Source organism: Lactuca sativa, chromosome 8, assembly GCF_002870075.4.
Source record: "Lactuca sativa cultivar Salinas chromosome 8, Lsat_Salinas_v11, whole genome shotgun sequence".
NCBI classification, from domain to species: Eukaryota; Viridiplantae; Streptophyta; class Magnoliopsida; order Asterales; family Asteraceae; genus Lactuca; species Lactuca sativa.
This window is the reverse complement of record NC_056630.2, coordinates 77,467,329-77,495,193: the sequence shown is the minus strand read 5'-3', so window position 1 is coordinate 77,495,193 and position 27,865 is coordinate 77,467,329. Positions and strand designations below refer to the sequence as shown.

Below are 27,865 nucleotides of genomic sequence, written 5' to 3'. Positions count from 1 at the left end.
TCACTTCTCCACTCGAACTTCATTCCCTATGTTTTCCATTTTACTTGAATCGAACCTAATGAAGCCAACTATTGAATCACCATGACAATGCAACCCAACGAGCAACAAGGGAAGAAATCGTTTAGCATTTTGATCCCTTTCATCCAAAGTTTTATGGATTTACACACGCCTTCGCCTTCTACCGTCTCGCCACTCCCATTGGAGGGTACTCGAGATTGCTAATCCCTCCTTTTCCACTAAAATTTCATTAAAGTAAAGTTATGGGATGCCCTGCTATCAATTAGTACCACCAACTATTTGTTTCCCCACCATGAATCCTCCTACTAAATTTAAGAACACTTTTATGGCACCGTTTCCTTGATAGAGAGATAGAGAGGTGGATTTCTTTTACGAGCCAAAAAATTAAAAGTAACCGATTTAGAAGATCATAACGCATGTTTTGGCACCAACATGAAACTTTATTGTCTATTTTGTATTAAAATTAACAATGTTGCATGAGGTCTAAAAAAGTTAAAACATCGTTGCATAAATAAGTATCTAACCCTTTTATTATTAGTCATAATAACAATAATAATGCTAATAACTTTAATATAATTTGAATTGTAGAACTTTATTCCTCATCATGTTTTGTATACTTAGAAAATGACGTGGAGGATGAAATGACAACAACTTGGGCCAAATATCATCTTATAAGGTTTTAGATTACAAATTGGGTAATTTTGGTGAATAAAATGTAAGTTTTTGCTAATGTGGATAATAAATAAAGTGCCTTGCTTATATTGGCATATCATCCATCTGAAATCAACTCGATTCATCTTTTTTTTTTTTTTAAAGCTTTTGGGAAATTGGAATTCTTTTGGAAACTCAAATCTCTCTCTCTCTCTCTCTCTCTCTCTCCATATGTGTGTGTGTGTGTGTTTGTATATATTATAGCTATCTCAACAAGTCAACATGTCAAGTGGTGAGATATTTCTTGAGCTTTCATTAATTGGAAATTTCTTGGAAACTCATCTCTCTCTCTTTCTACAGACATAGTTTGTTTCATTGAGGTGCTGGAACTGCATACATTCTCTCACAACAAATCAACATACCAATGGCATCTTCATCATCATCTCCGGCCTTTTCTTCTCAATCATGGAATCATGATGTTTTCCTAAGTTTTAGAGGAGAAGATACTCGCAAGACGTTTGTGGATCATCTCTACACAACTCTTGTACAAAAAGGGATATACACTTACAAAGATGACGAGACACTTCCTCGGGGCGAATTGATCAATCCATCTCTTATGAAGGCTATAGAAGAGTCACAGATTGGCATCATCATATTCTCTGAAAACTATGCAGATTCTTCATGGTGCTTAGATGAACTTGCACATATCAAGAAATGCAAAGATACGAGAGGCCAAATAGTTATACCCATATTTTATGGCGTTGATCCATCTGAAGTTCGAAAACAGAAACTAAAATATGGAGAAGCATTTGTTAAGCATGAGTTGGAGAACAAAACCAAGGTTGAATCATGGAGAAAAGCACTTGTGGATGCAAGTAACATTTCTGGATGGGAACCAAAGCACATTGCCAACGGGTAATCTTCTTTCTCTTTCTGCACTGTTTATGCTTAAATCATGTGTGCTCTATCAGCAGCAACCTCAACCAAAACTCCAGCATATCCTGGTCTACCTGAACTGTTATAGACTTAATTGAGTTCTAATTCTAATTTTAATTCTGTATTTAATCCCTTGCTTCAATTTACAACAACAAAGCCATCTTGCTATAATTTTAACTATTTGATATCATTTGCTTTTCCTAAGAAAATAGTTACAAACTACTTGTGCTATTGACTTTACAACTTCTAAGAAATATAAAGGGTGATTAATACTCCTTTTCTTCATTTTAATGGAGCATGGAGCATAAAGCAAATTTACCTCTATTGTAATGTGAGCATGTTTTAATTATTGTTGTATGTCCAAATTTCAACATGTAGGCATGAATCAAAGGTTATCATAGAAATTGTTGAAAAATTTTCACAGAGGTTGCAGCTAGTAAGTCCAAGCGCAAATGCCAACCTTATTGGAATAGCATCTCGTGTGCAAAGTTTGAAATTGAAGTTACAAATCGGTTCAGGTGGTGTGCGGATGATTGGAATATGGGGGGTTGGAGGTGGTGGTAAGACTACTCTTGCATCTTCTGTTTATGAGGAAATATCTAGAAAGTTTGATGGTTGTTGCTTTCTAGAAAATATCCGGGAGGAATCAAGTAAGAAAGGGTTAGAAGAATTGCAACAAAAAATTCTTTATGGTGTTTTGAGAGAGAAGATAGTGCAGGTAGAGAGAGTTGAGGAAGGAAAACACATGATAAAACATAGGTTATGCTGTAGAAAGGTGCTGATTGTTCTTGATGATGTTGATCAGCTTGACCAATTAAAAGCTTTAGCTGGATCACATGATTGGTTCGGTGAAGGAAGCCGAATAATAATCACAACAAGAGATGTACATGTAATATCAACTACTGCGCCCAGAGTAGATGAGATACACAATATTAGCTTGTTAAACGATGATGAGGCTATGGAGCTCTTTTGCAAGCATGCACCATGTGGTCACAAACATAAAAAAGATTATGAGCTGCTTTCAAAAAGTGTGGTTTCTTATGCTGGTGGACTCCCATTAGCACTTACAGTTCTTGGTTGTTTTCTATGTGGAAAAGACATTAATGAGTGGAGGAGTGCAATAGCCAGATTGAAAGAGATCCCAGATACAAATATTGTGGAAAAGCTACAGATCAGCTTTGATGGACTTACACCGGTTGAGAAAGAGTTGTTTCTTGATATTGCATGCTTCTTCAGAGGTCGGTATAAAAATGAAGGGATAATGGCAATGCTTGATGCTTGTGGTTTTTACCCTGTTATAGGCATAAAGGTGTTGTTAGAAAAGGCGCTCATAACAATTTCAGATGGAAGGTTTGATATGCATGATCTGTTGCAAGAAATGGGACGCTACATTGTTAGAGGGGAACACCCTGAGAATCCAGAAAAACATAGTAGAGTTTGGAAGAAGGAAGATGTTCTAAAAATTTGTGCTATGGATGCGACGAAGGTAATGATTAAGCTATCTATGCATGTTATATATGTATAGTTTGGAAGAAGGAAGATGTTCTAGAATCCTGATATCATTTTGCATCTATTACAGGAACTTGACATGGTTAAAGCAGTAAGATTTGAATGCAATAGCTATGATCTAGTAGAACTTCCTTCGGTTGCAAACCTGAAAAACCTCCGGTGGATTGATTGGAGAGGTGATCTTGCAAGTCCATTTCCTACTAACTTTCCACCAAAGAACCTTTGTTGTCTGATATTGGATGACATCTCGCAGAAACGACTTTGGAGGGGTTATAAGGTAATTCTTATACTCTATCTAAATAACAAATTAAAACAAAGTGGATGAAGAATTATAGACCTTACTTGCCTAATTCAGAGATGAAATTATAAGTAGTTATACGGCTATGAGCACATAGTTATGTCACTCGTCATTGGTTTCATTAAGCAATATCACTTTATTTTGGTATGTTTTTAATTTTGGTAAGTAGGGCTTAACATACATATTTTAATCTATGTGGCTGAGGTTGAATATCAATATTTTTATTTTATTTTTAATCTTAATCTAACCCTCCGGCGTACCGGCGCGGTAGGCCTGTTATAACCATAAATGATTATATATCGCCACCCATTCCTTTCTCCTTTGCCACCATCCCCACCAGCACAACCGCCACCACCATTACCACCATCTCTGACACCAGTCGACCCCACCACTGTTACCTCTGTCACTTATACCGCCGCCAACTTCGTTGCAACCACCTCTTCTACCACTGTCATAATCATATATGATTACTCAGTCTGTGAGTCTGTGAATAGACGGCTATCGGTACACTACATCGTTAGAGCGGCAAATGAGAAATATGTGGTTGAGGTTGAATCTTAAGATCTCTATTTTTTTAATCTCAAGTGAACCGTCCCGTGTGTGTGTGTGTGTGTGTGTGTGTGTGTGTATATATATATATATATATATATATATATCCGGTACGAAATTTTTTTTGGTAGGAAGGTAAGAATTTTTTCTACATATTTTTTTTACGAACAAAATAAATGAATCACTAGATGATTCATTTGTAAGATGATTCAGAAGAAAAAAATTCCCAGAAAACATCTTTATGATTCATTTTTAAGTAAATTAAGAAAAAATTCATTTTTATGATAATTTTAGTGAATAACAACAAAATCATTATATAAATAAATCATCGAGATGTTTTTTTGAGAATTTTTTCTTGTGAATCATCTAATGATTCATTTTGTTTATTCGCAAAAAAAAATGTAGAAAAAAAACTTCTTACCTTCCTATCAAAAATTTCCTTCTTATTTGATCTTGACTATATATATATATATATATATATATATATATATATATATATATATATATATATATGAGATCCGTTGACAACTCATAGTTTCCCGAGAACCTGACAATTAAAGGTGGAGCGTTAGATCAAAGTAAACTCATTAAGGGTGTGATCGTCATCTAAACAATCTCATTTAGTGTTCAATTTTTTGTGTTATTGGAAATATTATTAAAAAAGTATTAAAATTAACATAATAAATACAAAATTTCATATTTTTTTTTAAATAAAAATTTTAGATTTTTTAAAAAATACAGATTTTTTAATTTTTTTTTGAAAAAATTTAGATTTTTAAAAAATTGAAAAAATATTATTTTTAAAAACTGCTTGGACCTTTTAAAAACAGTAAATTTTGAAAAATCAATAAATTAAAAAAAAAAACTGCAATATTTGTAAAAAAAAACTATAATTTTTTAACCAAAAAAATCAAAGTTTTAGGTGCATATATGCATATTTTTCAATTACATATATGCATCTTTCTTATACTATAATATTCATAAGTAATCATATATAAAAATCCATTTTTTTTTAATAATCTATAAGCACAATAATACAAGTATTTTATTCGATACAAAATAAAATATCAAAAAACAAAAAATACTACAAAATTTCAAAATGTTTTTATGTCTTCGTGTCAAGATTTCCATATTTTCTTTAATTCATCACTTTTCACCTCTTCAATATTTTCCAGAAATTCTTCCAAATCTACAAGAAAATGAAAAAAAAAATTGATTAATGCAAGAAAACTCACAAAAAATACATATGTGCATATAGACGTGATTCATATGTTATTCACTTGTGATTTGTATGTAAATCACATGTAATTCATATGAGATTTACGTGTTAATTACATATGAATCACATGTAATTCATATGTGAATCACTTGTGAATTACTTGTGAATTACATGTGATTCATATGTAAATTACATATGAATCACATGTAACTCATATGGGATTCACTTGTGATTTATATGTGATTTACATGTGAATCACATGTAATTCATATGTAAATCACTTGTGATTTACTTGTGAATTATATGTGATTCATATATAACTTACATATGAATCACATGTAACTCATATGTGATTCACTTGTGATTTGCATGTGATTTACATGTGAATCATATGTAATCCATATGTGAATCACTTGTGATTTACTTGTGAATTACATGTGATTCATATGTAAATTACATATGAATAACATGTAACTCATATGTGATTCAATTGTGATTTACATATAATTCATACATGATTCCATGTGATTTACATGTGAATTTAAAGGTGGTAAATATGTAAATTAAAGAGTGGAAAGTTGTTATGATTGGAATACTACAAATGTGGATATGTAAATTCAAGATTGGATTTAGAATTGAAATCGGAATGTGAAATTTTGGTTGGCTGGAATGGAATTCAATAATAAAAATGAAATCTTTATTTATATTTAAATATTTTTTATTTATTATAAATGCATAAAACTAAGCTTTCTATTTTTATTTATTTCAGTATATGTAATGGGAGCATTTTGGTCTTTTATTAAAAAAGAAAAAATAAAAATATTGAGTACCTTTGATGGAAGCAGTCATGGCAATGAAAGTTTGTTCCACATTGGTGAAATCTTTTGAACTGGTTTCAAGAAAAGAATTCCAAGTTCAATTCACTGGAAACAAAGGACAAAAAAAAATGAATTTATAAACTACTTTTTCTTTATGTTTTTTCTATAACGAAGATGATGAATAATTAAATTAAAAAAGATTTTTAATCTTATAAAGATAATTATTCCCATATCATGATACATGTTATGATCTAATTAATTATAAGCCACTTTTAATTAGAAGAAAGAGTACCTCATCATCAAAGAGTCTGTTCATTGCATCATAATTGATTTTGAACTTAGTTTCTGCACAAATATGCAAAAAGATATACAGTCATAATAAGCAACATAGCAACAATTTTTATATGTTGATATTTCCAAAATTACCCTCACACATATCCATATAAAAAGAACAAACCTTGTTGGTGAAAAGTTGACTAGCAGCTTCTGCAACAGATTGGGCTGGCTTAGCATTCTTAGCTTCTAATGGTCGTCCTTTTTTTTTTTTTTTTTGTCTTTCTTGTTTCATATAAAATAATAATTCATGGATATTACTAGAAAAGTTAATTGATCTCTATTTTTTTTTTACCATTTATAAAAAAAATATGAAAAAAAAAGAAAAAAAAGTTACCTCTTTTTTGCTTGCAACAGTTTCAGCTGCAGCAGCAACAAGTGCTTGTGCTTCCTGAATTTCTCATCAGAAAAATCATTTTGAATAGATTGATCACTTGCAAAGATCACTAGTTTTAATTTTAATCTAAAATCTAAATGGAAAATATGGAAATTAGTAATTATTTAAGAAACACAAATACGATATACAGTTAATCATAAATGTAGCATAACTCACCCATGTTATGCAACAATATGTAATCCCCTTTTTGCAACCTGCAATAAGGTTCCAAAAGAAAACTCAGTTATGAAAAAAAGAAAGTTATGGCAATTTTAATGGTGAAAATGAAAATATAATGTAATCAATGCCACTAATCTCTTAGCTTTGTGCAAAAACAGTAACCCATATGTTTCTTCCTAATGTCATTAGAGTAATCGGAGGCATTGCCTAAATAGAAAAATCAAAGAAAAAACAAATGAGTTATAGTTCGTTTTCATCAAGGATTTAGAAACAAAAACACAAGCCATGGTAGCCAACTTGGTGCCTAAATATCAACATATATTTCTATTTGTGTGCAATTGAATTCATATTGTGAATGTTTTGAAATCTTAAAAAGCTATACAACCAATAGGATAATTACACTAAATTAAGGGAATCAACCTTATTCAAGTTCCATAACGATGGGGAAACTTTACTAGTACATGTATCAACTAATTTTGATGTAAATAATTATAAAGGAAATTAAATTTGCTCAAATTACTTTTTCCTTCTTATCCATTTTAGATTTCTTTCCAAATTAAACTGTGTTTTTAGGATGTGTTTTTCATTTAGTCACTTTAAATCCAAAGTAAAAAGAGACAGAGGAGCAATATTTTATTTTGATTCCTAGTCTTTTTTTTCTTATGCACCTACTGTGTCTCTTTATTTTAGTCAAAGCAAAACAACCTTTGCAAGTTTTGTTGATTCATCAACCATTCCAGATATATGCTTATCAGGTATTCTTGGAGCCAGCAACAAAATCATCATAATGGATTAGAAAACTAGCTTTTTTTAGCATCACATTCACCTATTAAACAGTTAAATTAAGTGTAATGATTTCAATTGAAAAGCAGAGTAAGATCAAACTTAGGTTAAAAGTCAAAACCACTTCCATGAACTATAAAAATTTGGTTCAGAGCTCGATAGGAACTCTGCTGCTCTTCATCAATGGTAGTACAACATATGAAATTCAAGGAGACGAGAGAAGATTAAAAGGCCAGAAAAAAAGGATTCAGCTAAGCGAGATTAGAACATAAAAGATCGAATCTTATGAGAGATAAGCAAACCTTACAAATAGAGCAAGGCTCAACAATCGAAGCTTATAGCAGAGATGCGAATCGACAATCAAAGACGAGACGAAGATTTATTGCCGGTGAGGATGAGAAAATGTGAGGCGGAGATGGAGGATTTAGCGTCGATTTTCTCAAGGCTAAACAACAGGAAGAAAAAGAGAGATCTCTGGCGGAGCTGCTATCGGAAGGTGAATGAGTGGCATGAGTATCTAGATCCGGCGAAGCATCAATCGTCTCCGGCGAAGGAGAAGGAGGAGCAGGCATCGTTGCTGGAGAAGGAAAGGAGGTGGCGACAGGTATGGATGGTGATGATAAATTAGTAGTTTTGATTTTAGGAATTCAGAAAATCTATACACCTAATTTACCCCTATAATTTTTTGTTAAAAAACCACATATACCGTTGAAGCTATGTTTATTTACCATATTGCCATCTTTGATCTTGACCGTTCAGTTTTTTGATCTAGTGGTCCACTTTTAATTCTCGGGTTCTCGGGAAACTATAGGTTCTCAAATGATCCTTCCTCTCTCTCTCTCTCTCTCTCTCTCTCTATATATATATATATATATATATATATATATATATATATATATATATATATATATATAGGGTAAAGTGAATATACCTAATAATCTTATATAAGCTTAAGTACCTAACCTCATCAAACTACGTTATTTTGCATTAAATTGTCATTGCAATCATCCAAAGTTCTTAAAATTCATCCCTAAACTTGATTTACTTCAAAAAATTTTGGAAATTCATCATTATATTTCTCCTATATCTTTTCATTTGTAGCGGTAGTATATGAAGCCCATCAGGTGGTATTCGATAGAAAAAACGTGATGTAAAAGAAAGATATATTCTTGAAAGTCCAAAGATTTTGGAAGTAATCAAGTTATGGGGTTGAAGTTTAAGAACCTTACGAAATTACAATGTAAATATGATACAAACCGATGTAGTATTATGGAGTTAGGTACCTAAGCTTATATAAGGTTGTTAGGTATATTCACTTTACCCATATATATATATATATATATATATATATATATATATATATATATATATATATATATATATATATAACCCTCTTTATTTGGGCGCTGATAAACATGACCGAAACGACCAGTTGTATCATAGTTCCGTCATTAGATGGTCGAAAGCGTTCCAACAATCGATTCTTCAATTCCGTCATACTTATAATGTTTGTCGAACCCTACTTACCAAAATTAAATTGATAACTATTAAGGAAATACTAATCTTAATTAAATATAAAAGATAACCCTCTTCATTTGTGGTGGTGATAAACACGACCAAAACATATCAAAGGCTTGTTAAAAAAGATCCACATTATGTAAGGTACGAATCTCCCTTCGTCAAGTTAGAAGTGTTCATGATTCAGGTCAACTATAACCTGTCCAGTTCATTTGTTAAACTGGGTATTTGGATTGTGTTGTTCTTTGATTTTCGGGTGAAACCAAATAAATAGCTTGTCGGATGTTTTAGTCCCAGTTTTATATATTTTTAATGGGAAGTGATTCGCACCCAACAATTTTTCTCCATACACAACAATTTATGTTTTATGGAGTTGTCGAATGTTTTTGTATGGAAATTTTTTGTTGTGTATGCATCAGTACCCATTTTTAATAGGGGCCGGCCGAAGCCCAAACTTTTGCAAATAGTATAATTTTTTTAGTATATATTTCATATGTTTTGGCTTGTTTCACGTGTATATATTTTTTAATTTACTTTAAGCTCTTATTACCTTGATATACTTTGACTTGTTTGCACTTGTATGGAACAGCATCTTCCAAATCTGAAGATCTTGGAACTTGTTAGATTGAATAAACTAATCATGACACCAGATTTTGATAGAATTCCAAATCTTGAAAGACTCATTCTTCGTGGATGCCAGCGTTTAAAAAAGATTCATCCATCGATTGGAAACTTGGAAAGGCTCATTTTCCTATGTATAGAGTTTTGTTCTGGTCTTAAGATATTTCCACCAATTAAGCGACTAAGGAAACTCGAGACCCTTTCATTATCAGATTGCCCCAAACTTTTTAAGCTCTTGGGGATCCAACAGAAAATGAACGGTCTACTGCATCTTCATTCGAATATTAGTGGGAAAGAAGTTGCATCCTACAAAAAGTATTCTTCAAACTTTGTCGTTACTTGTTGGACGTGTGGTGACACAAAAATTAGAAACCCAGTAGAGGACCTGATTGATGTAGAAGAATGTTGTTTAGAGGAGCCTTGTTTACCTCGCAACAACAATACAGTGTTACGGTTTTTTCCCAGAGGGTTAAGAAAGTTAAATCTCCGGTACTGCAATCTGGGAGATAAAGACATTGAGTCTGCTGTTTGGGAGTTTCCCAACTTGGAAGAACTCAATCTAAAAGGAAATCATTTTTCACGACTAAGTTTTAGTCGATGGCGACTTCCTCAGCTCAAATGGCTGGACGTGTCATGGTGCCAATTACTTGTAGAATTGTGGGATCTGCCATCAAGTATAGCTGTTGTTATAGCGGATTATTGTTTCTCACTTGAAAGCTTCGGAGATATTTCAAACTGTAAGTGGTTGTGGAAAGTCTCATTGTGTGGGGGCAACAAACTTGGTCCACTTGTTGGTGACATATTACTAGACTCCATGCTCCAGGTTTACTTTACCTTTACGTTTGGAATTTCACTCTTTATATAAAACCCAAAAAGCAGAATAATTGAACGTGTTTTCCATGGCAGGGAAATGCTCTTGAAGATCGCTTTATCAGTGTCAATCTTGGATATAAGATGATTCCAAGGGGGTTTGTTGCTAGGCTGTTTAAGGGAACAAAATTTACATTGAGTCTTCCATATGATTGGTACAATGACTTTTCTGGGTTCTTAATATGCATTGTTACCAAAGCAAGTCATCCGCGTATAAATATAATCATCAGGCAGGAGGTAGATGAAGATATTCTCTCCGTGCTTTGGCAAGGGTCTAGTGAAGCACCAGCAGATCCTAAATATGATGGAAGTGTGTCAATCATAGGATATGTTTCCTTTAGTTCACTGAGGCACACATCATTGTTAAATTCTTCATACAATATGATATCATTTTCCATAGACGGAGGGCATCTGAGTGGTTTAGCAGCTAACAGTTATGTTGGAGGTGAGCTTCTTCCTTGGGGAAGTAAAGGTGATGAGGTGAAAACAACAGATTGCTCGGAATTATTTTGGGACAAGGAAAATGAAGATGGTTCAAACACATTTACAATCCGACAACATGATTCAAAGTCTTCGATTGAGATCTTATGGCGGCCTTACTACACACAGGTCTGTGGACTTAACTCACTTTCTGAAACTTCTTCTTTTGCATGTTCTCATTTGATAGTCAGTGGTAATGTGTGTTTTTGAAAACCAAAGTCTACAAAATAGTATTTCCATCTGTCTCCCACTTTCCTCCTGATTCTACCATTATGATTAGGTAAATGTGATTATTACTCTCAGTATTCCCTTACTTCACCATTATGGAATTTCCCCCTACTTTGCCTTCTACTGTAGTGGTTTTTTCTCTTTGTATGATTGTTTTGCTATTTTTGTTTTAAGGCTTATTAATTTCCTGTCGGCAGTTTCTTCTACCGTCATTTACCTCTTTAGGGGGAGTTTCGGTTGTGGGATTCAGAATTTGTCACAGGAACTGCATAAGTAATTATCTTATCTGTTTCATTAATCATTTTAGATAATTATAAAAATTGTTAAATTACTTTCCTGAAAATTGATTTTTTTTACAGAAACTGCATAAATACTTAAAAATAAATAAATAAATAAAAGAAATGATTCTTGTAAAATATCATTCCAGCATATATAATACTTTTGTGAATTAATTCTCTACATTTTCAATGGGATATTTCATTGAAAAGATTGTTGACTCGTGGAATCATATATATACCTATGGTCCAAAAAATGAAGTAAGAAATTAGGAAAGATAAAATAAAATTGCTGCTGAACCTAGCTAGCTATTACAGATGAGAACATGGATATGTTGTCTATATCTGCAGAAGAAAGCCTAAAACCATGCTGCAAAAATAAAACCAAACTTACTCTTTTTAGCCTCGTTTAAATTCATTCTGGAGATTGACTTTCATGGTTGGTTGTTATTACTTTGTATTCAATTGCAGAAAGTGGTTGTCAAAGTGGATGTACACGATGATAAAGGAAAACGGAAAGTTATGAAGGCAGTTTCCAGCCTTTCAGGTTAATAATATATTATGTTTGTTTTGTTTTCCTTGTATTTTCATGTGAAACCATATGTTTGACTAAAGCTGGTTTTGAAATATATACATACAGGGGTTGAGTCCATAACTTTCGGCGTGAGAGACAAGACACTGACTGTCACTGGGGACACTGATCCAGTTTTCATCGTTGGAAAACTGAAAAAGTATTGCCGCACAGAGATAGTGACCATTGGAACAGCCAAAGGTTGGTAGAAGCTTTCAGCAGGACCTTCAATCCTGAAATCGTACACAATGATTGTGTTTATCATTAAATGACATTTCCGTATGCATATCTCCCACTTTCACCCTCATCTTGTAATTAAGACTACCGGTCGATTTATTTTTTCCAAGAAAATATTACAACATTCATGTTTCTTAATATATATATATATATATATATATATATATATATATATATATATATATATATATATATATATATATATATATATATATATATATATATATATATATATATATATAACATGTTTCTATATTTACTTCAATAATTGTATGTTTATTCCATTTACGAAAAAAAACGCTACAACTTTATTTATTTGTAAAAATGCAAATTTTGACAAATAGCTTGGTTCCCTCGATAATAAATTAATAAAAAGATAATATAAAATGTTATCTTAAGCTATATTATAAACATAGAAAGTACAGTTAGCTCAACCAATATTTCTCCCACAAGTTTATTGCTTGAAAGGTACATGTTCAAACTATATACCAACTTCTTCCATTTTCTTGATCAACACTTTTCATGATATTGATTCTTGAAAACTAGTAGTGAGTAGCATTAAGATCTTTACAGGACAATACAAATTTGCTACTATTGAAGAAGCAATTGTCTTTGTAAAATTTTGAACAGAAACTGTTTACAAGGAAGAAGGATGATTAAAGGGGGAGCATTCAAAAGTAACTCACTTTATGCCTCAAAAGATGATAAATATGCATCATAAGTGACGAGAAAATTGAGTAAAATGATGAGATGGTTCAAAAGAAACAAGGAAGCAAGATAGTAGAGATGAACAACAACTCTATCAAACAAAAGACTATGCATGCTTCAATGACTCATTACTTACATCTAAAAGAAGTGAACAAAAAGGATATGAAGCCTGTGTACATTGACAAACTAAATGTCCATTCTCTAATAAAACAAGTTTTCAATCAAATATTCATTATATCATTGACATGGACTCATGAGTCATGTCAATCTATGCACATTGACAAACTAAAAAGGAACATCAAGAAATTGCTCAAATACACATCAAGGGCTTGAACACCCGATGAAATGGTAATAACACAACTATCTTTGTCAAATCAAAAAAATACGTGATGAAAAAAAAACTCAAGCAATATGTTCGGGTTTGTTTTCACTGCACAGACAATTTAAATTCAGAGGAAATGTACAAGGATATTTGCGGAAATATATTTGACTAAATGTTATAAAATCTACCTCTTCTTTTTTAAGAATCGTTCATGCACAAACTCCTACATGTTCGTATCAATCATGTAGGACAAAAAAAAAAAGAGATGAAATATTACAATGATGTTAAAAATCAGAAATTACAGATACATGGAAAATTTGTAAGGAAAAAGAGCTAGATGCATACAAACAAAAAAAGGATGACATTTTACATACTGATTAACCTTTCATCTAATCTCATAACTTTCATGCAAACTCACGAGAGCAGTAGAACCAAATAATCAACCAAGACCACTACCATTGTGTATTCATACAAGCAGACCTTAATCTTTTATAAATACCAAATCCAACAAAAAATTTCCACCTTTCACCCACACATCCTTCTTCACTAGAAAAACTAGAAAATTTACAAATGAAGAAATAAATAATGAGTAGATTACTTGGTTCTTACTTATCTGGACCAATGTGGATGAAAGTTGATGGATCAACAGCATGTCAAGGGCAAGAGCAGCAACAGAAGGTCGGAAGCAAGATAGCAGAATTAAAAGGAAAAAAAAAATCCTACAACTCAAATCCATAGTAGTCTAATCTACAACTTGATCATGTATAAATACCCAATACAATATAAATTTTGTAAATTGCCACCTCTAAACAACACCATATATATTACAAAAGTCATACAAAAAACTATTATATAATAATAAGCACAATAGCATTTCTAAAAAGAAAAACAATCATTGATAATATATACTGGAGACCTACTTGCATTCCAGAGGATCTATGCAGCTTCTCTTCCTCTCCTGATTTTGGAAACTCTTACCATGACTGCAACATATATCTTGTCTACCATTACCTCAGCAAACATGAAAAGCTTCTGTCTCCACTGCTTCTTGAACAACAGAACTCCAATAACACCCCAAAACCCTGTTACAAAACCACTCATTATGTCCCCGTAAAACAACCATACCTTCATCCACTCATCAGTTGCTTTGTGTTTCTTCTTGCTTCTTGTTGTTGTTGGATCTTGATGATTTGAGCAAGTGTTTGGCAATGGAGGCCCACATAGATGTTTGTTCCCAGCATATATTGAAGGATCATTAAGCGTTTGCAGTTGATTTCCTATTGGAATTTGACCCGACAAGTTGTTGTATGACAAATTCAAATGGCTCAAAAAGTGCAAAGCTGCCATGCTTGAAGAGAAAATAACTCTGTCATCTTTCCAATGTTGTGTGGAATCTCCCCACTGAGATGATTATTAGACAAATTGAGACCCACTAACTTAGAAAGTGCAGTTAGCTCGACCGGTATTTCTCCCACAAGCTTATTGCTTGAAAGATCCATGTTATAAACCATACCCCAAATTGTTGTATATTCAAGATCAACACCTTTCATGCCCTGAATCACATTCTTATCATAATCGGAAGCGGAATGATACAAAGGTATTGAGTGACTCTCAACCATGCCATTTAACTTTCCTACACAACGGGGGATGGTCCCTGTTAATTTGTTGTATGCAAGATCCAAAATTTGAAGAGTTGAAATTTTGCACAGAGATCGACGAATTCTACCGGTGAAGTTGTTTTTGTGTAACCTCAAAACTACCAAATCTATAAATTTTTCTCCAATCCATTTTGGTATATTTCCAGAGAACTTATTATCACCCAAATCTAAGACTTGCAAAAGTTGTAGATTTGCCAATTCTCGTGGAAGTTCACCAATAAAGTTATTGTCATTCAAACTTAACCAAAATAACGATGAATTAAGACATATTGAACTTGGAATGACACCGGAGAGCCGATTTGAGCTTAATATCATGTTAGTCAAATCCTTCAGATTCCCCAAACAGTTGGGAATTTTCCCACTTAACATATTTTTGGAAAGATCAAGTCCTACTAAATATGTTCTTCTGCACAATGACCTTGGAATCGACCCATTGAAAAGGTTATATTCGAGAAGTAATGCAGGCTCAGGAGAATATGTATACACTTTATCATTTCCACCATTGGGAAGGTTTGTCAGAGGTCCGCTGAATTTGTTGTGAGAGAGATCTAAGACAGGAATGATGGGCATCTTCCGCAACCATGCGGGCAGAGGTCCTGAAAGTGTAGCATTTGACAACACTAAGATTTGAAGTTTCCGTTGATTACGAAGCCACTGCGGGAATCCATTATTGATATTGCAAGAACTGAGATTAAGAGATTTTAACTGGAATGGAGGTATCCACCGGTGTGAAACATTGAATGTCAACTTAGTGTTAAAAGAAGTATCCAAGTCCTTCAACATGGAAAGGTTGGAGAAATGGGCTTCGGTAACTACTCCTTCTAAAGAATTGTTGGAGAGAACAAGAGAACGGAGTTTGGCAAGTTTCCCTATTGAAAGAGGAATAGACCCATTTAACAAATTAGAACTTAGATTCAAATCTGTTAAAGCTGATAATGTTCCAAGGGACTTTGGAATTGAACCAGTCAATTGGTTAGAAGAAAGGTCAAGTTTGGTAAGGTTACCAGGGAACTCTGGAACAGGACCAGTCAAGTGATTTTGAGATAGATCTAGCACATCTAAAAATCTTAATCTACTCAGAGATTCAGGGATTGAACCAACCAGTCTGTTGTACGATAGATCAAGAACTCTTAAATTCGCCAAAGAATCCTGGGAGCATTCTGATGCGTTTTTTGGTGAGTCAATCATTTCCATACCAAATTCATTATTTGTCACTCTCAACTGTTGCAGGTGGCACTGTCTCCAGATTCCAACATGCTCAATCTGCTTAAACTTGTTATAAGAAAGATGAAGCTCTAGAAGTTTAGGCATAATAGGAAGGGATGAATTCAACATGGTATCCGAAAGGTCAAGGACTCTTAGGGAGCTCATGTTAGTCAAAAAGGACAGAAATATGCCTCCAAGTGGATTAAAGCTAAGATCGAGGTCTTGGATGTTAGAAAGTGTACTGTAATTAAGATGTGGAGAAGATAGATGCATCTTATCCAGCCCACAAACTGACAAATGAAGCTCTGACAAAGAAGGGATCATGCTTAGTAGGTCTGGAAAGTTCCATGCCAAACTAACATTAAATCCAGAAAGATCGAGGAATGTGAGGGAGGTCATGTTTTGAAAAAAGGTGGGGAGTGGACCTTCGAAAGAATTGAAGCCAAGATCGAGGTGTTTGATGTTGGGAAGTATTCTACTCAAATTAAGAAAAGCACCAAGTTCAACATTGGAAAGTAGACAATTCGACAAACTTAACTCTTTCAACAAGGGAGTCATGTGAAGCAAAGTTTGATCCCAGTTTTGTGCTCCACTAAGATCCACTGAACTCAAGTCGAGAAGCTCGAGTGACGGAAGGCGAGAAACCCATGCCATATCATCTGCCTTTAAAAAGTTTGAACGAAGATTAAGAACCTTTAAATTAGAAAGATTTCCAATTTGAGGAGGAATAATACCTTCAAAACCAGCATCAAATAGATTGAGGTAGGTCAGCTGTTTAAAGGATCCAATGAACTCAGGGATCTGACTTCCTAGAAAAAAACCATTCCCACTCAAGTCAAGGTATTTGAGATGCCTCAACTCTGCCAAAGAAGAGCTCACCTTATTACGAGTAAAGAAGTCGTAGTAGGAATCTGCATTAAGTTTAAGGCGTTGAACATTTCCAGTGACAGCATCACACTGGATTCCTTCCCACATGCAACACTCATTTCCAACCCATGATGACAACATTTCAAAAGGATCTTGGATACTGTGTTTGAAGTTGAGAAGAGCAAGTCGCTCGTGCTCAGAGCAGATGACACTAACATTTCCAATCCCCAAACAAGTATATGTGGTTGCAAACAAAAAAACACATACGAAAATGAGATGGAGCCCCAAACCCCTCCGCTTTTCCATTATGAACCCTAACTCAATTTTAGTTTAGAAGAAAGTTTAAACTGAAAGATGAGTTGTGATGATGTAAGAATGGATTATTATGATCAAGTAACGAGTACATTTATAAAGACATAAATGAAGAATAACTTGTTGCAATATTGGAAGACTGAGTCAATGGAGAATTTGTATCCACAACTCAGATGAAAATTTGGCCGGCCAACTCTTTTTAAAATAAAGGATAAATTACAGAAATCGTCCCTGCAGTTATATGAAAATTTTGGATTAGGTCCCTAAAAGATTTTTAGTGCTGATTTCATTCCTAGGTTTTCAATTCATTTTGAGTTAAGTCACCTATTATTAACACCGTTTAGTTCATAAATGTTAAAAGTATGTGAATTTACTTATATAGCCTTACCTCTCCTCCACATCTTCATATCCACCGGATAAATGCAAATCGATCCCAAGCATTGGACCTGCAAATCAATTCCAAATGAAAAGCTCAATAATATCCCTTATAAAATATGCAAATTGATACCAATTGCCAAGCATCAGACCTACATATTAGCCTTTCAAAAACCTGCACATTCATGACAACCTTCAAATCGATTCTATAAACCAAATATTAACCCCATTACTCCTCTACCCAACCCACCCCTCACCATCTTCTTCTCCGGGAAACCACCCACAAGACCACAACTTCATCTTCTCCAGGAAATCCATCAATATTAATCTTACATGCAGTCCATAAATCTTCAAAAGGTTCCGGCGTCACTCTTTTTGTGTTACTTTCTAATACAAACCATTAATTAACAAAAGACCCATATGCATTTCATGAACAAAAATTCCAAATAAATGAATACCCTTGTTTTTTGTTCCTTCCTGATACGAGCTTTGGCGCACCATCCGCTGTGGTCGAAATTTTAGAACCTGGATTGGGGAATGGGGTTTTTGGGCTGTGCAAATCGATGAATAAAAAACGCAAGTACACTCGTTTAACCAAAAAAAAAATAATTCCTGAACAAGAAATCCAGAAATCGATTGCGCACCCTAGATATCAATGAACAAGAAACCAAAAAAAAAAAATCATAAATTGATTTACAAAAAACCACAACAACTTTAATGGCTTCGACGCGTTCGTCTTCTACCTCCAGATATCCGCAAATAGAGAAGAACGAGAGGGAACAGAAGGAATAGAACTACCTGGTAAGGGTGCTTAGGTTAGGGGTTGAGTGGGGTGGTGAGTGACGACAGAGGGTCGATGTTGTAGTGACAGACAATGTGATGATGGGTGTGAGAAACCGACGACAAGAGATCTAAAAGGGCTGGTGGGCGGACATCAAGGGTGACATAGTAATTTAAAAGTATTTAACGGAAGAAAATAAACAATGTTAATGATTGGGACTTGATTCAAAATAAATTAAAACCCTAGGGATCAAATCAGCAATAAAAATCTTTCAAGGACCCAATCCAAAATTATTGTATAACCACACGTACTATTTCTGTAATTTACCCTAAAATAAAAAATAAAAAGAATAATTTAGAAAAAAAATTAATAATATGTTACGGACAATTTAATCATATAATATTTGTTAGGGAGCATAGCCTAACCAAAACCAAATCAAATCATAACGGCGGTTGGTTACAATTGAAAACACTTTAGTTGATTAAAAAATAGCAGTGACCATTTTTGTAATTTACTCTAAAAAATTGTTCAAGATATTTAACCAAGATGTTCAACGTAGACCTCACATTTGAGACATCAGTCTCTCCAAATCACATGCAACATTCACTTTGTTTATTTGTCTCATTTGGTTGTTTTATTTGTCTTATTTTATAATATGAAAACAATAATTTTAATTTATCACACTAAAGTTACAAGTTACAAACTAATGAGTACATCAATCAAACATTGTGATGGGAGACTTGAAAGTCAATGGGAATTTTGTATCCATATGCATTTGGCCTTTATCTATATTTATTTTTCCAATGACAAACGTAATATACATGGAAGTTGACGTTTGATTTGTATCCACAAAATTAATTTTTTTTTTTTGGCCATTGGCTATTTTTCTTTTCATGTGGATGAAAAAACTATATCGTAATCTAATACTTGCAATAATCTCTTGAATCACAATATTTAAAAACTATAGTATTATTTTTATATATTGAAATGCATAAACCTGTATGAATTTAGAAAAGATATATTATTATTTTAATAGATTTAAGTCGGAAATGATACACAGAACTCGTGAATTTGTTCACAGGAAAATGATACATAAGAGATCCAAGTAGTTTCTTTGTATGCCCCGCATGACTTTAAAGTCAACATGGAAGTCAATGGACAATTTGTATCAACGATCGTGTATTCTTTTGGTCTTTGTTCCTTTTTAATTTTCTCTTAATCAAAATAAGTATCTATATTAATATCTATATCTATATCTTTATCTATTAGGGTTTAAGTTCCAAAGGTGGAGACTTTATGAGCAAAAGGGACTTCATGGACCTAGATCTGTCCCATTTCAGTGATATATGTGTTGCAGATCCATAAAAATCCCAACTTGGTCGTCATTATGGAGTCATGCTTGAGTTATGGGCTTTAAAGTATTGGAAATGGAATGATTTGGGTGTTGGTGACTTTTACAGCCATGGAAAGGCTTAAAGTCACCGACTTTATGGATTAAGAGGCTTAGGGACAGTCAGATCTGAAAGTTAGACGTGTGTCTTAACCGTTTAAGACCCAAAATCAAAGGAGTATGAAACTGGGACTTACGCGGGGCGTAATCCCAGTATGCGCAACGTAGGGGGTCACGTTCCCCGATTCTGTGAGGTGGCCGGGTACACCCAGCTTACAGGTTTGGCACGCGCAGCGTAACCCGGAGAGTTGACTTTTGTTGACTTTTAGGGTTTAGTCAATGTTTGGGTCTTTGAGCCATGAGAGGGGTAAAATGGTCTTTTAACCTTCTAGGAGAACTTAGAGAGGGATTAGTCTAGCCTTGAGAGTTGTATTGATTAGAGTAATGATTCCATGTAATTAAGGGGAGGCTAGACCAGTATTACCGAGTTCAAGATTTACCGAGTTACCTGAGGTGAGTCTTCTCACTGTACTTTACCTAGAGTGGTAATTAGAGCTATGTGACAGAGTATCTTGTATGCTATCTATATGATATGATTTTATATGATTTGTGTTATGTATGATCCAGAGTTTACAGAGTTAGGACCAGAAGGTCCACAGAGTTAGGGCCAGAGGGCCCACTGAGTTATAGGACTGGAGGGTCCCACTGAGACATATTGACCAGGGGGTCAAACAGAGTTATAGCCTCGAGTGGCTAATATGTGTTATATGTGGTATTTTGGGGAACTCACTAAGCATTTATGCTTACAGTGTTATGTGTTATGTGTTTCAGGTACTAGTGACGATCGCGGGAAGGCGCCGACATGATCCGTACACACAGACAGAAGACCTTATTTGTGATCGTGGGATATGTTTTTATTTGATGACAATTGTTGAACATGAGATTTGAGAATGTTTAAATGATAATTATGTTGTTTGAAAAATGAAAAATTGTTTTGAAAATTTACGTCGTTACAATTTAGATTCGTCGGATACAAACAAATTGATTTAAATTGTTATATTGATATAGGAGCCAGTCTTTGTATCGCAAGTAAATATGTTATTCCAAAAGAACATTGGATTAACACTCCAAAACCTATAAAGGTTTCTATAGCAAAAGAAACTGTAATTATCAACAAAAAATGTGTTGATTTACAGATAAGACTTGCTGGAGAAATATTCCATATCCCCTCTATATACCAACAAGAATGTGGAATAAATTTCATCCTAGAAAATAACTTATGCTTTTGTATAGACCATTTGTACAAAATTTCAAAAGAGTTACTTTCCACAACAATGGTGTTCAAATCATTGTTGATAAAATCACAAACGCTTATAGAAGTGGAAAACATGGATTTTTAGAATCAATGAAAAATAATACAAAATTTAAAAAACCAGAACCTGTCAACATCTCTCAAAGAAAAATTGAAGAAACCTTGTCTTTTAAAATGTGGGAGAATGAGGAAGAGTTCAAATTTTTTACTTAACCAAGAAATTTTTTCAAAAATTGAAAGTTTACTTAAAAAAGTTTGCTCAGAAAATCCTATAGACCCAATAAAGTCTAAACAATGGATGAAAGAAAACATAAAATAAATCGACCGGACCACTATCATCACAGTTAAACCTATGAGATACAGTCTACTATAAAAATGTCATTCTATTTGAGTAGACACACAAATACAAATCACATGCATAATTTACAAAGAAAATAAGTTTAAAGGTTTTGTGTTGGTTTCAAGGCTTTGGACCATTTTTCGAGCCATGTTATTATTTTAAAGATTTAGTTTGTAAGTTTGTTATATATTAATTCTTATTTTATATTTTTCTTGGTTTAAGTATTCTTTTAAAACAGTCATGTTGTGGTTGAAACTTTAATGTAAATTAGATTAGATTCATGTTATCGATCATATGTTATAGAAAGTTATATAGATAATATTTAATTAAATATTGTATATATGTTTGTATGTTTGTGTTGTTTCAAAGTAATAATTAATTAAAAATCGTGGATATGCAATATTATCCATAGTATCCATGTAAGTCTCTTTTAAAATGCAAATTGTCTATCTTATTACTTTATATTTTAGTACATGTTTAACATTTTAATTATAATAATAAGTGTCTTTTAAAAGTTTTCTTTTATTTATTATTAATAATAAGTGGTTTTAAAACTAATAACAATAATTATAAATAATAAAATCAAATTATAAAAATCATGGATATGTCATATTATCCATGTAGGTCTCTTTTGAATGCAAATTGTCTATCTTATTAATTTATTATTTAGTGTGTGTTTAACATTTTAATAGTAGTATTAAGTGTTTCTTAAAAATATTCTTTAACTTAATAATAGTAATAAGTGGTTTAAAACTAAAGAACAATAATTTTAAATGCTAATAACATCAATTTATAAATTACATAACGTTAACAACAAATAAATTGTATTTTAAATGAACATCATTATTTAAATTAGAAAATAATCACTTAAGTAAAAAATTTAAATTAACCAATCATAACAGTTGTTAAAAATAATATTAAATTGGTAATTGTATTTAATTTTATTAATGAGGAATGTGGGTTGATGTCAATGAATAATATTGTTCAAAATATTATGTCAAAGTTAATGTTAACAACATAACCATTTTAAACATATATTTTTCAATATTTTAACAATATATATGTTGTGCAACGTACGTGAATTCGTCTAGTAAACTTATAAATGAAACATTTTTCCTTTCATGAACAAAAATTCCAAATAAATGAATACCCTTGTTTTTTGTTATGGGTGTGAGAAACCGACGACAAGAGATCTAAAAGGGCTGGTGGGCAGACATGGGTTTGTGAATAATACATCAAGGGTGAAATAGTAATTTAAAAGTATTTAACGGAAGAAAATAAACAATGCTAATGATTGGGACTTGATTCAAAATAAATTAAAACCCTAGGGATCAAATCAGCAATAAAAATCTTTCAAGGACCCAATCCAAAATTATTGTATAACCACAGGTACTCTTTCTGTAATTTACCCTAAAATAAAAAATAAAAAGAATAATTTAGAAAAAAAAATTAATAATATGTTAGGGGCAATTTAATCACTTAATATTTGTTAGGGAGCATAGCCTAACCAAAACCAAATCAAATCATAATGGCGGTGGGTTACAATTGAAAACACTGTTGTTGATTAAAAAATAGCAGTGACCATTTCTGTAATTTACTCTAAAAAAAATTTCAAGATATTTAACCAAGATGTTCAATGTAGACCTCACATTTGAGACATCAGTCTCTCCAAATCACATGCAACATTCACTTTGTTTATTTGTCTCATTTGGTTATTTTATTTGTCTTATTTTATAATATGAAAACAATAATTTTAATTTATCACACTAAAGTTACAAGTTACAAACTAATGAGTACATCAATCAAACATTGTGATGGGAGACTTGAAAGTCAATGGGAATTTTGTATCCATATGCATTTGGCCTTTATCTATATTTATTTTTCCAATGACAAACGTAATATACATGGAAGTTGACGTTTGATTTGTATCCACAAATTTTTTTTTTTGGCCATAGGCTATTTTTCTTTTCATGTGGATGAAAAAACTATATCGTAATCTAATACTTGCAATAATCTCTTGAATCACATTATTTAAAAACTATAGTATTATTTTTATATATTGAAATGCATAAACTTGTATGAATTTAGAAAAGATATATTATTATTTTAATAGATTTAAGTCGGAAATGATACACAGAACTCGTGAATTTGTTCACAGGAAAATGATACATAAGAGATCCAAGTAGTTTCTTTGTATGCCCCGCATGACTTTAAAGTCAACATGGAAGTCAATGGACAATTTGTATCAACGATCGTGTATTCTTTTGGTCGTGGTTCCTTTTTAATTTTCTCTTAATCAAAATAAATCAAAATAAGTATCTATATCTATATCATATTATATCATACTATCATACTATATTTATAAATGAAATGTTTTATAGAATCGAAGAAAAGAAAGGAAGCTTAAGGGAAGACGCGAGCTGAATCTAATCGTGAAGAAATGGATTTCGATCGCATTACTTGAAGATTAGAATTTTGAGCTACTACTTGGAGTTAGAATAGATTGCTATGAAATATGTATTAACATAGTTTCCAATTGAATTGCATTGTAAGGACAAATTTTTCCGCAATAAAATAAATTTTGATTTTATATTATTTATTTATCCTTGCAATGGCGTGTATGAAAAATTGATGTTTGAATGTTTCAGTTATTAGCAATAATGGATTATGTTATTTGTGGAAATGTCAAGAATTTACCAAATAGGGAGAGTTTCTCATCGCCCAAGTTTCAATTGGACAGAAACTTGGAATCATGCAACTTGGTTGCATGATGAATGAAAAATTTCATATTTGGAAATTAGACTAATTCGTTGACAAAGTGTCAAGTGAAGGACTATGAGATCAAGTACACAAAGTTGTGTGTTGATCAAGTCCGCCACAAGAGTGACAAAGATATTCATCATGATTTACTAAAGGTTTAGTAAATATGATTATACTTATAAGATTAAGTGTAATTCTGAATTGATTGAAAGAGTTTCAATAAATAGCAGAAGAATCAAGTAGGCAGAAAGATAAAAGTTTCTCTATTCTAAGAAGAAGGGAGAGTACCTTTTATTATGTTTTATGATAGGTCTTTATGATTAAGAATTGTATCTCAATTGATCCTCTAAATGAATCTTAGTACAATTGTATGTCTGAGAAGAGGAATCAAGAATTGAAGAAATGGTTAAATCAAGAAGTCAATCATACTTCGTTCCAAAAACAAGTCTTAGAGTTAAGATTGTGACATTGAGTGACAAGTCTTAAGAAGGTTTATAACATTCATCAAATGTGGAATTTGAAAAGGTTTTCTTATTCTTGCACATTTGAAATTGGAAAGTTGTGATGTCTTGAAGAAGACAAAGACCAACTAGGACCAATTTTGTGAAGTGTTTTGTCTTGATAAAAGCTACACCAACTCTTGAATATTTGTTTGTCGAGAAATGTTTATTGACAAGAGAATCTTACATGTCAAGGAGCCAGTGGGAGTCTCAATGGTCTTGAAAGGTCTCAAGAACAAATCAAGAATAAACCTTATCGATCATCACTAGCACACAATTTGAGGTTTATAACCTATCGTGTTGACATTATTTTGTTTCTGTGCCATTCCAATTGAGTTAATTATGCATGTGAGTTCTATGAGTTCTAAATTGAACACATAAAAGGCAAGCACCTTGATCAATGAAAAGTACATTGATAGGAAAGGGTGAGTTGCTTAACTACTTGGAAGACATGGTGGGCACTCGTGTTACCATAAGGCAAGAAATCAAGATTGAGAAAGTTCGGTTCATATGAGTTTGGATTTGTCGCAAACTTTGGTTTTGACAAATTCGCATAGATAGGAACACATACACCATTAAAATCTAAGTGTCATAAGATTCCCTCCTTCATGAAAATGACTGTGAGGAAATGCTTTCACTAAGAGAGATTTTAAGAAGATAGTGATTGTGAAAATTGCATTCTTAAATTCGATTATGGTTACGGTATCCCTTTCCATGATTCGAATTGTGAGATTTGGCAATTCGTCTGAATTGTTTAGACACACATATGAGCTATCTAAGGCAAAGGTGTATAAGATTAAGAAGCTTAGATAAAGGATTATCAAAGCATTAGGTATTAGAAATATGAACTTAAGAAATTTAATAGGTATTGTTTTTCTGGAAGTTAAGTTGGTTTCTGAATACATGTCAAAGCTAGTGGGAGCATAAGTGTTATGCTTATATGATAATAATCATCATGATAGTGGGAGCATAAATGTTGTGCTTGTATGATTATTCAAGCAAGTATTGCAAATTAGCAATATTAATTATAGAAAACAAGAGTTATACTTTGCAAAGTCGTAAGGGTTGAATAATTGTTTTGCTATAATTAAGGGAGAGAATATTATGCTTCATTTCAAATCTAAAGGCTTAGATTGTGGAATGTTAATAAATTTAGTCAACGATACATAGTGCGTTCTCAAAATTTCGATTATGATTATGGCATCCCTCTTCATAATTCGAATTATAAGAACGTGACACATAACATATTATGGCAGAAGATTGATAAAGTATCGTATCTTTATGTAAGACATTATGCATCGTGTCTCATACACTTCGGGTATAGGATCGATTGAAAATGCTCTAATATTTGACCATTCTAAAATTTTCCAAATGTCTAACGCATTAAGAGGGAAAAAGGACAAGAATTCGTTTTGACTAAGATAATTAAACAACTATCAAAGGACGATCCAAAGCTCGTTGAGGATTGGTCGCTTGTGAGTAGTTGGAAATATGATATTGGATGGACCATATCGACATTATTATGAATAGATAAGATTCTATTAAGAATGAGTTGTCATATGGCAAATATGGAAATGGTTCCATATTGGGAGCTGAATATTGAGAATCTATGTCTAGATTAGAAACTTTTATGCAAGAAGGATGTTTAAAGGAATGTACTTTGAGTGAGAGACATCATAGATATTGGCCAAGTCTTGATGATTTTGAGCTATGACTTTACGAAAGGATCATTGCATAAAATGTTAGAATCTAGCATATTCTATAAGTGGCAAGAAATTGATATTCTTACACTTGTGATAAGGATTGGGAGTTGTGAAATGAGTATGATTGGAAATGTGTTCATTTGATCACAAAGTACTTTCCCAAAGAAGGAGTGGAGTGAAAATCACACAGGTCATTGTGTATAAGTTCCAAAATAGCTGGATTTCTAGTGACACTAGGAAAGGGATGTTTTGTCACTTTTGTAAGCATGCATGTTTTACATTTATTAGATGCCATATCAAAGGCTAGAATTAATCCATCTTTTGACATCTCATGCATCCTTCTAAAGTTGACATAACCTAATCTTACATGCCAAAACATAGATTTATCAACATTAGAAACAAAAGATACAAAAATGCAAAATTTTGAACAGGTAATGATTTGTCAACAAGATTTAAACGAAACATTATATTATTTAAATATCCAAAGCAAATAAACATTCCACCCTTAGACAAAACAAACTTATCCGACTCAATAACTTGTTTAAAATCAGCAGAATTCAAACAACTAGAACTAACAAGATTCATGTGAATCTTGGGAACAAACAAAACATCAAATAACTTAATTGTATTTCCAGACGTAAATTCAAGACACACGACATCTAAACCACAAATAGGAATAAAAGAATCGTCTCCCATTTTCAACACCAACCCATCTTCAAGCGGAGTTGATGATTCAAACATCCGTTTATCCTTGCATACATGGTTCTTTGCTCCGGAGTCGATCCACCAAGCAACATCATCATCCTGCACATAGAATGATTCAGGGATAAATGAAAACATAATAAACATAATTTTGATTAGAATTATCAAAGTTAGTCAAAAACTGACCTCCTTTAACTTTGGCCGAAGACCCGTTCACTTTCCCATTAACTCCACTGTTTCCAGCACCATTGTTGCCCAAATTCACACGACAGCCATGCTTGCAATGCCCAGCCTGATTGCACCTCCAACAAAGCAGATCCTTTCTCTTTTTGTTGGAGTTGCTTGGGACATGTTCCTCCTTACGTATGTCATGTCCTTTGTGGTTCTGGTTCCTTGGTTTGTTTTCAACCATATGAACCGAGGGTTGTCCAGGCTCAATTTTTCCTTTGGGTTTTTCAG

General features: G+C 32.8%; 2 protein-coding genes across 2 annotated transcripts; both read left to right on the top strand.

Moving 5' to 3' along the window:
• Nucleotides 1-845: 845 nt before the first annotated feature.
• Nucleotides 846-10,674, top strand: LOC128127753 (disease resistance protein Roq1-like). The gene is made up of 4 exons (XM_052766436.1): nt 846-1,584; nt 1,984-3,091; nt 3,185-3,391; nt 9,778-10,674. The coding sequence occupies exons 1-4, from the start codon at nt 1,094-1,096 to the stop codon at nt 10,672-10,674; spliced, it is 2,703 nt and encodes a 900-aa protein (XP_052622396.1). The 5' UTR covers nt 846-1,093.
• A 10-nt stretch (nt 10,675-10,684) lies between these two features.
• Nucleotides 10,685-12,571, top strand: LOC128128052 (uncharacterized). Its single transcript, XM_052766859.1, has 3 exons — nt 10,685-11,288; nt 12,134-12,209; nt 12,303-12,571. The coding sequence occupies exons 1-3, from the start codon at nt 10,764-10,766 to the stop codon at nt 12,440-12,442; spliced, it is 741 nt and encodes a 246-aa protein (XP_052622819.1). The 5' UTR covers nt 10,685-10,763; the 3' UTR covers nt 12,443-12,571.
• Nucleotides 12,572-27,865: the final 15,294 nt, after the last annotated feature.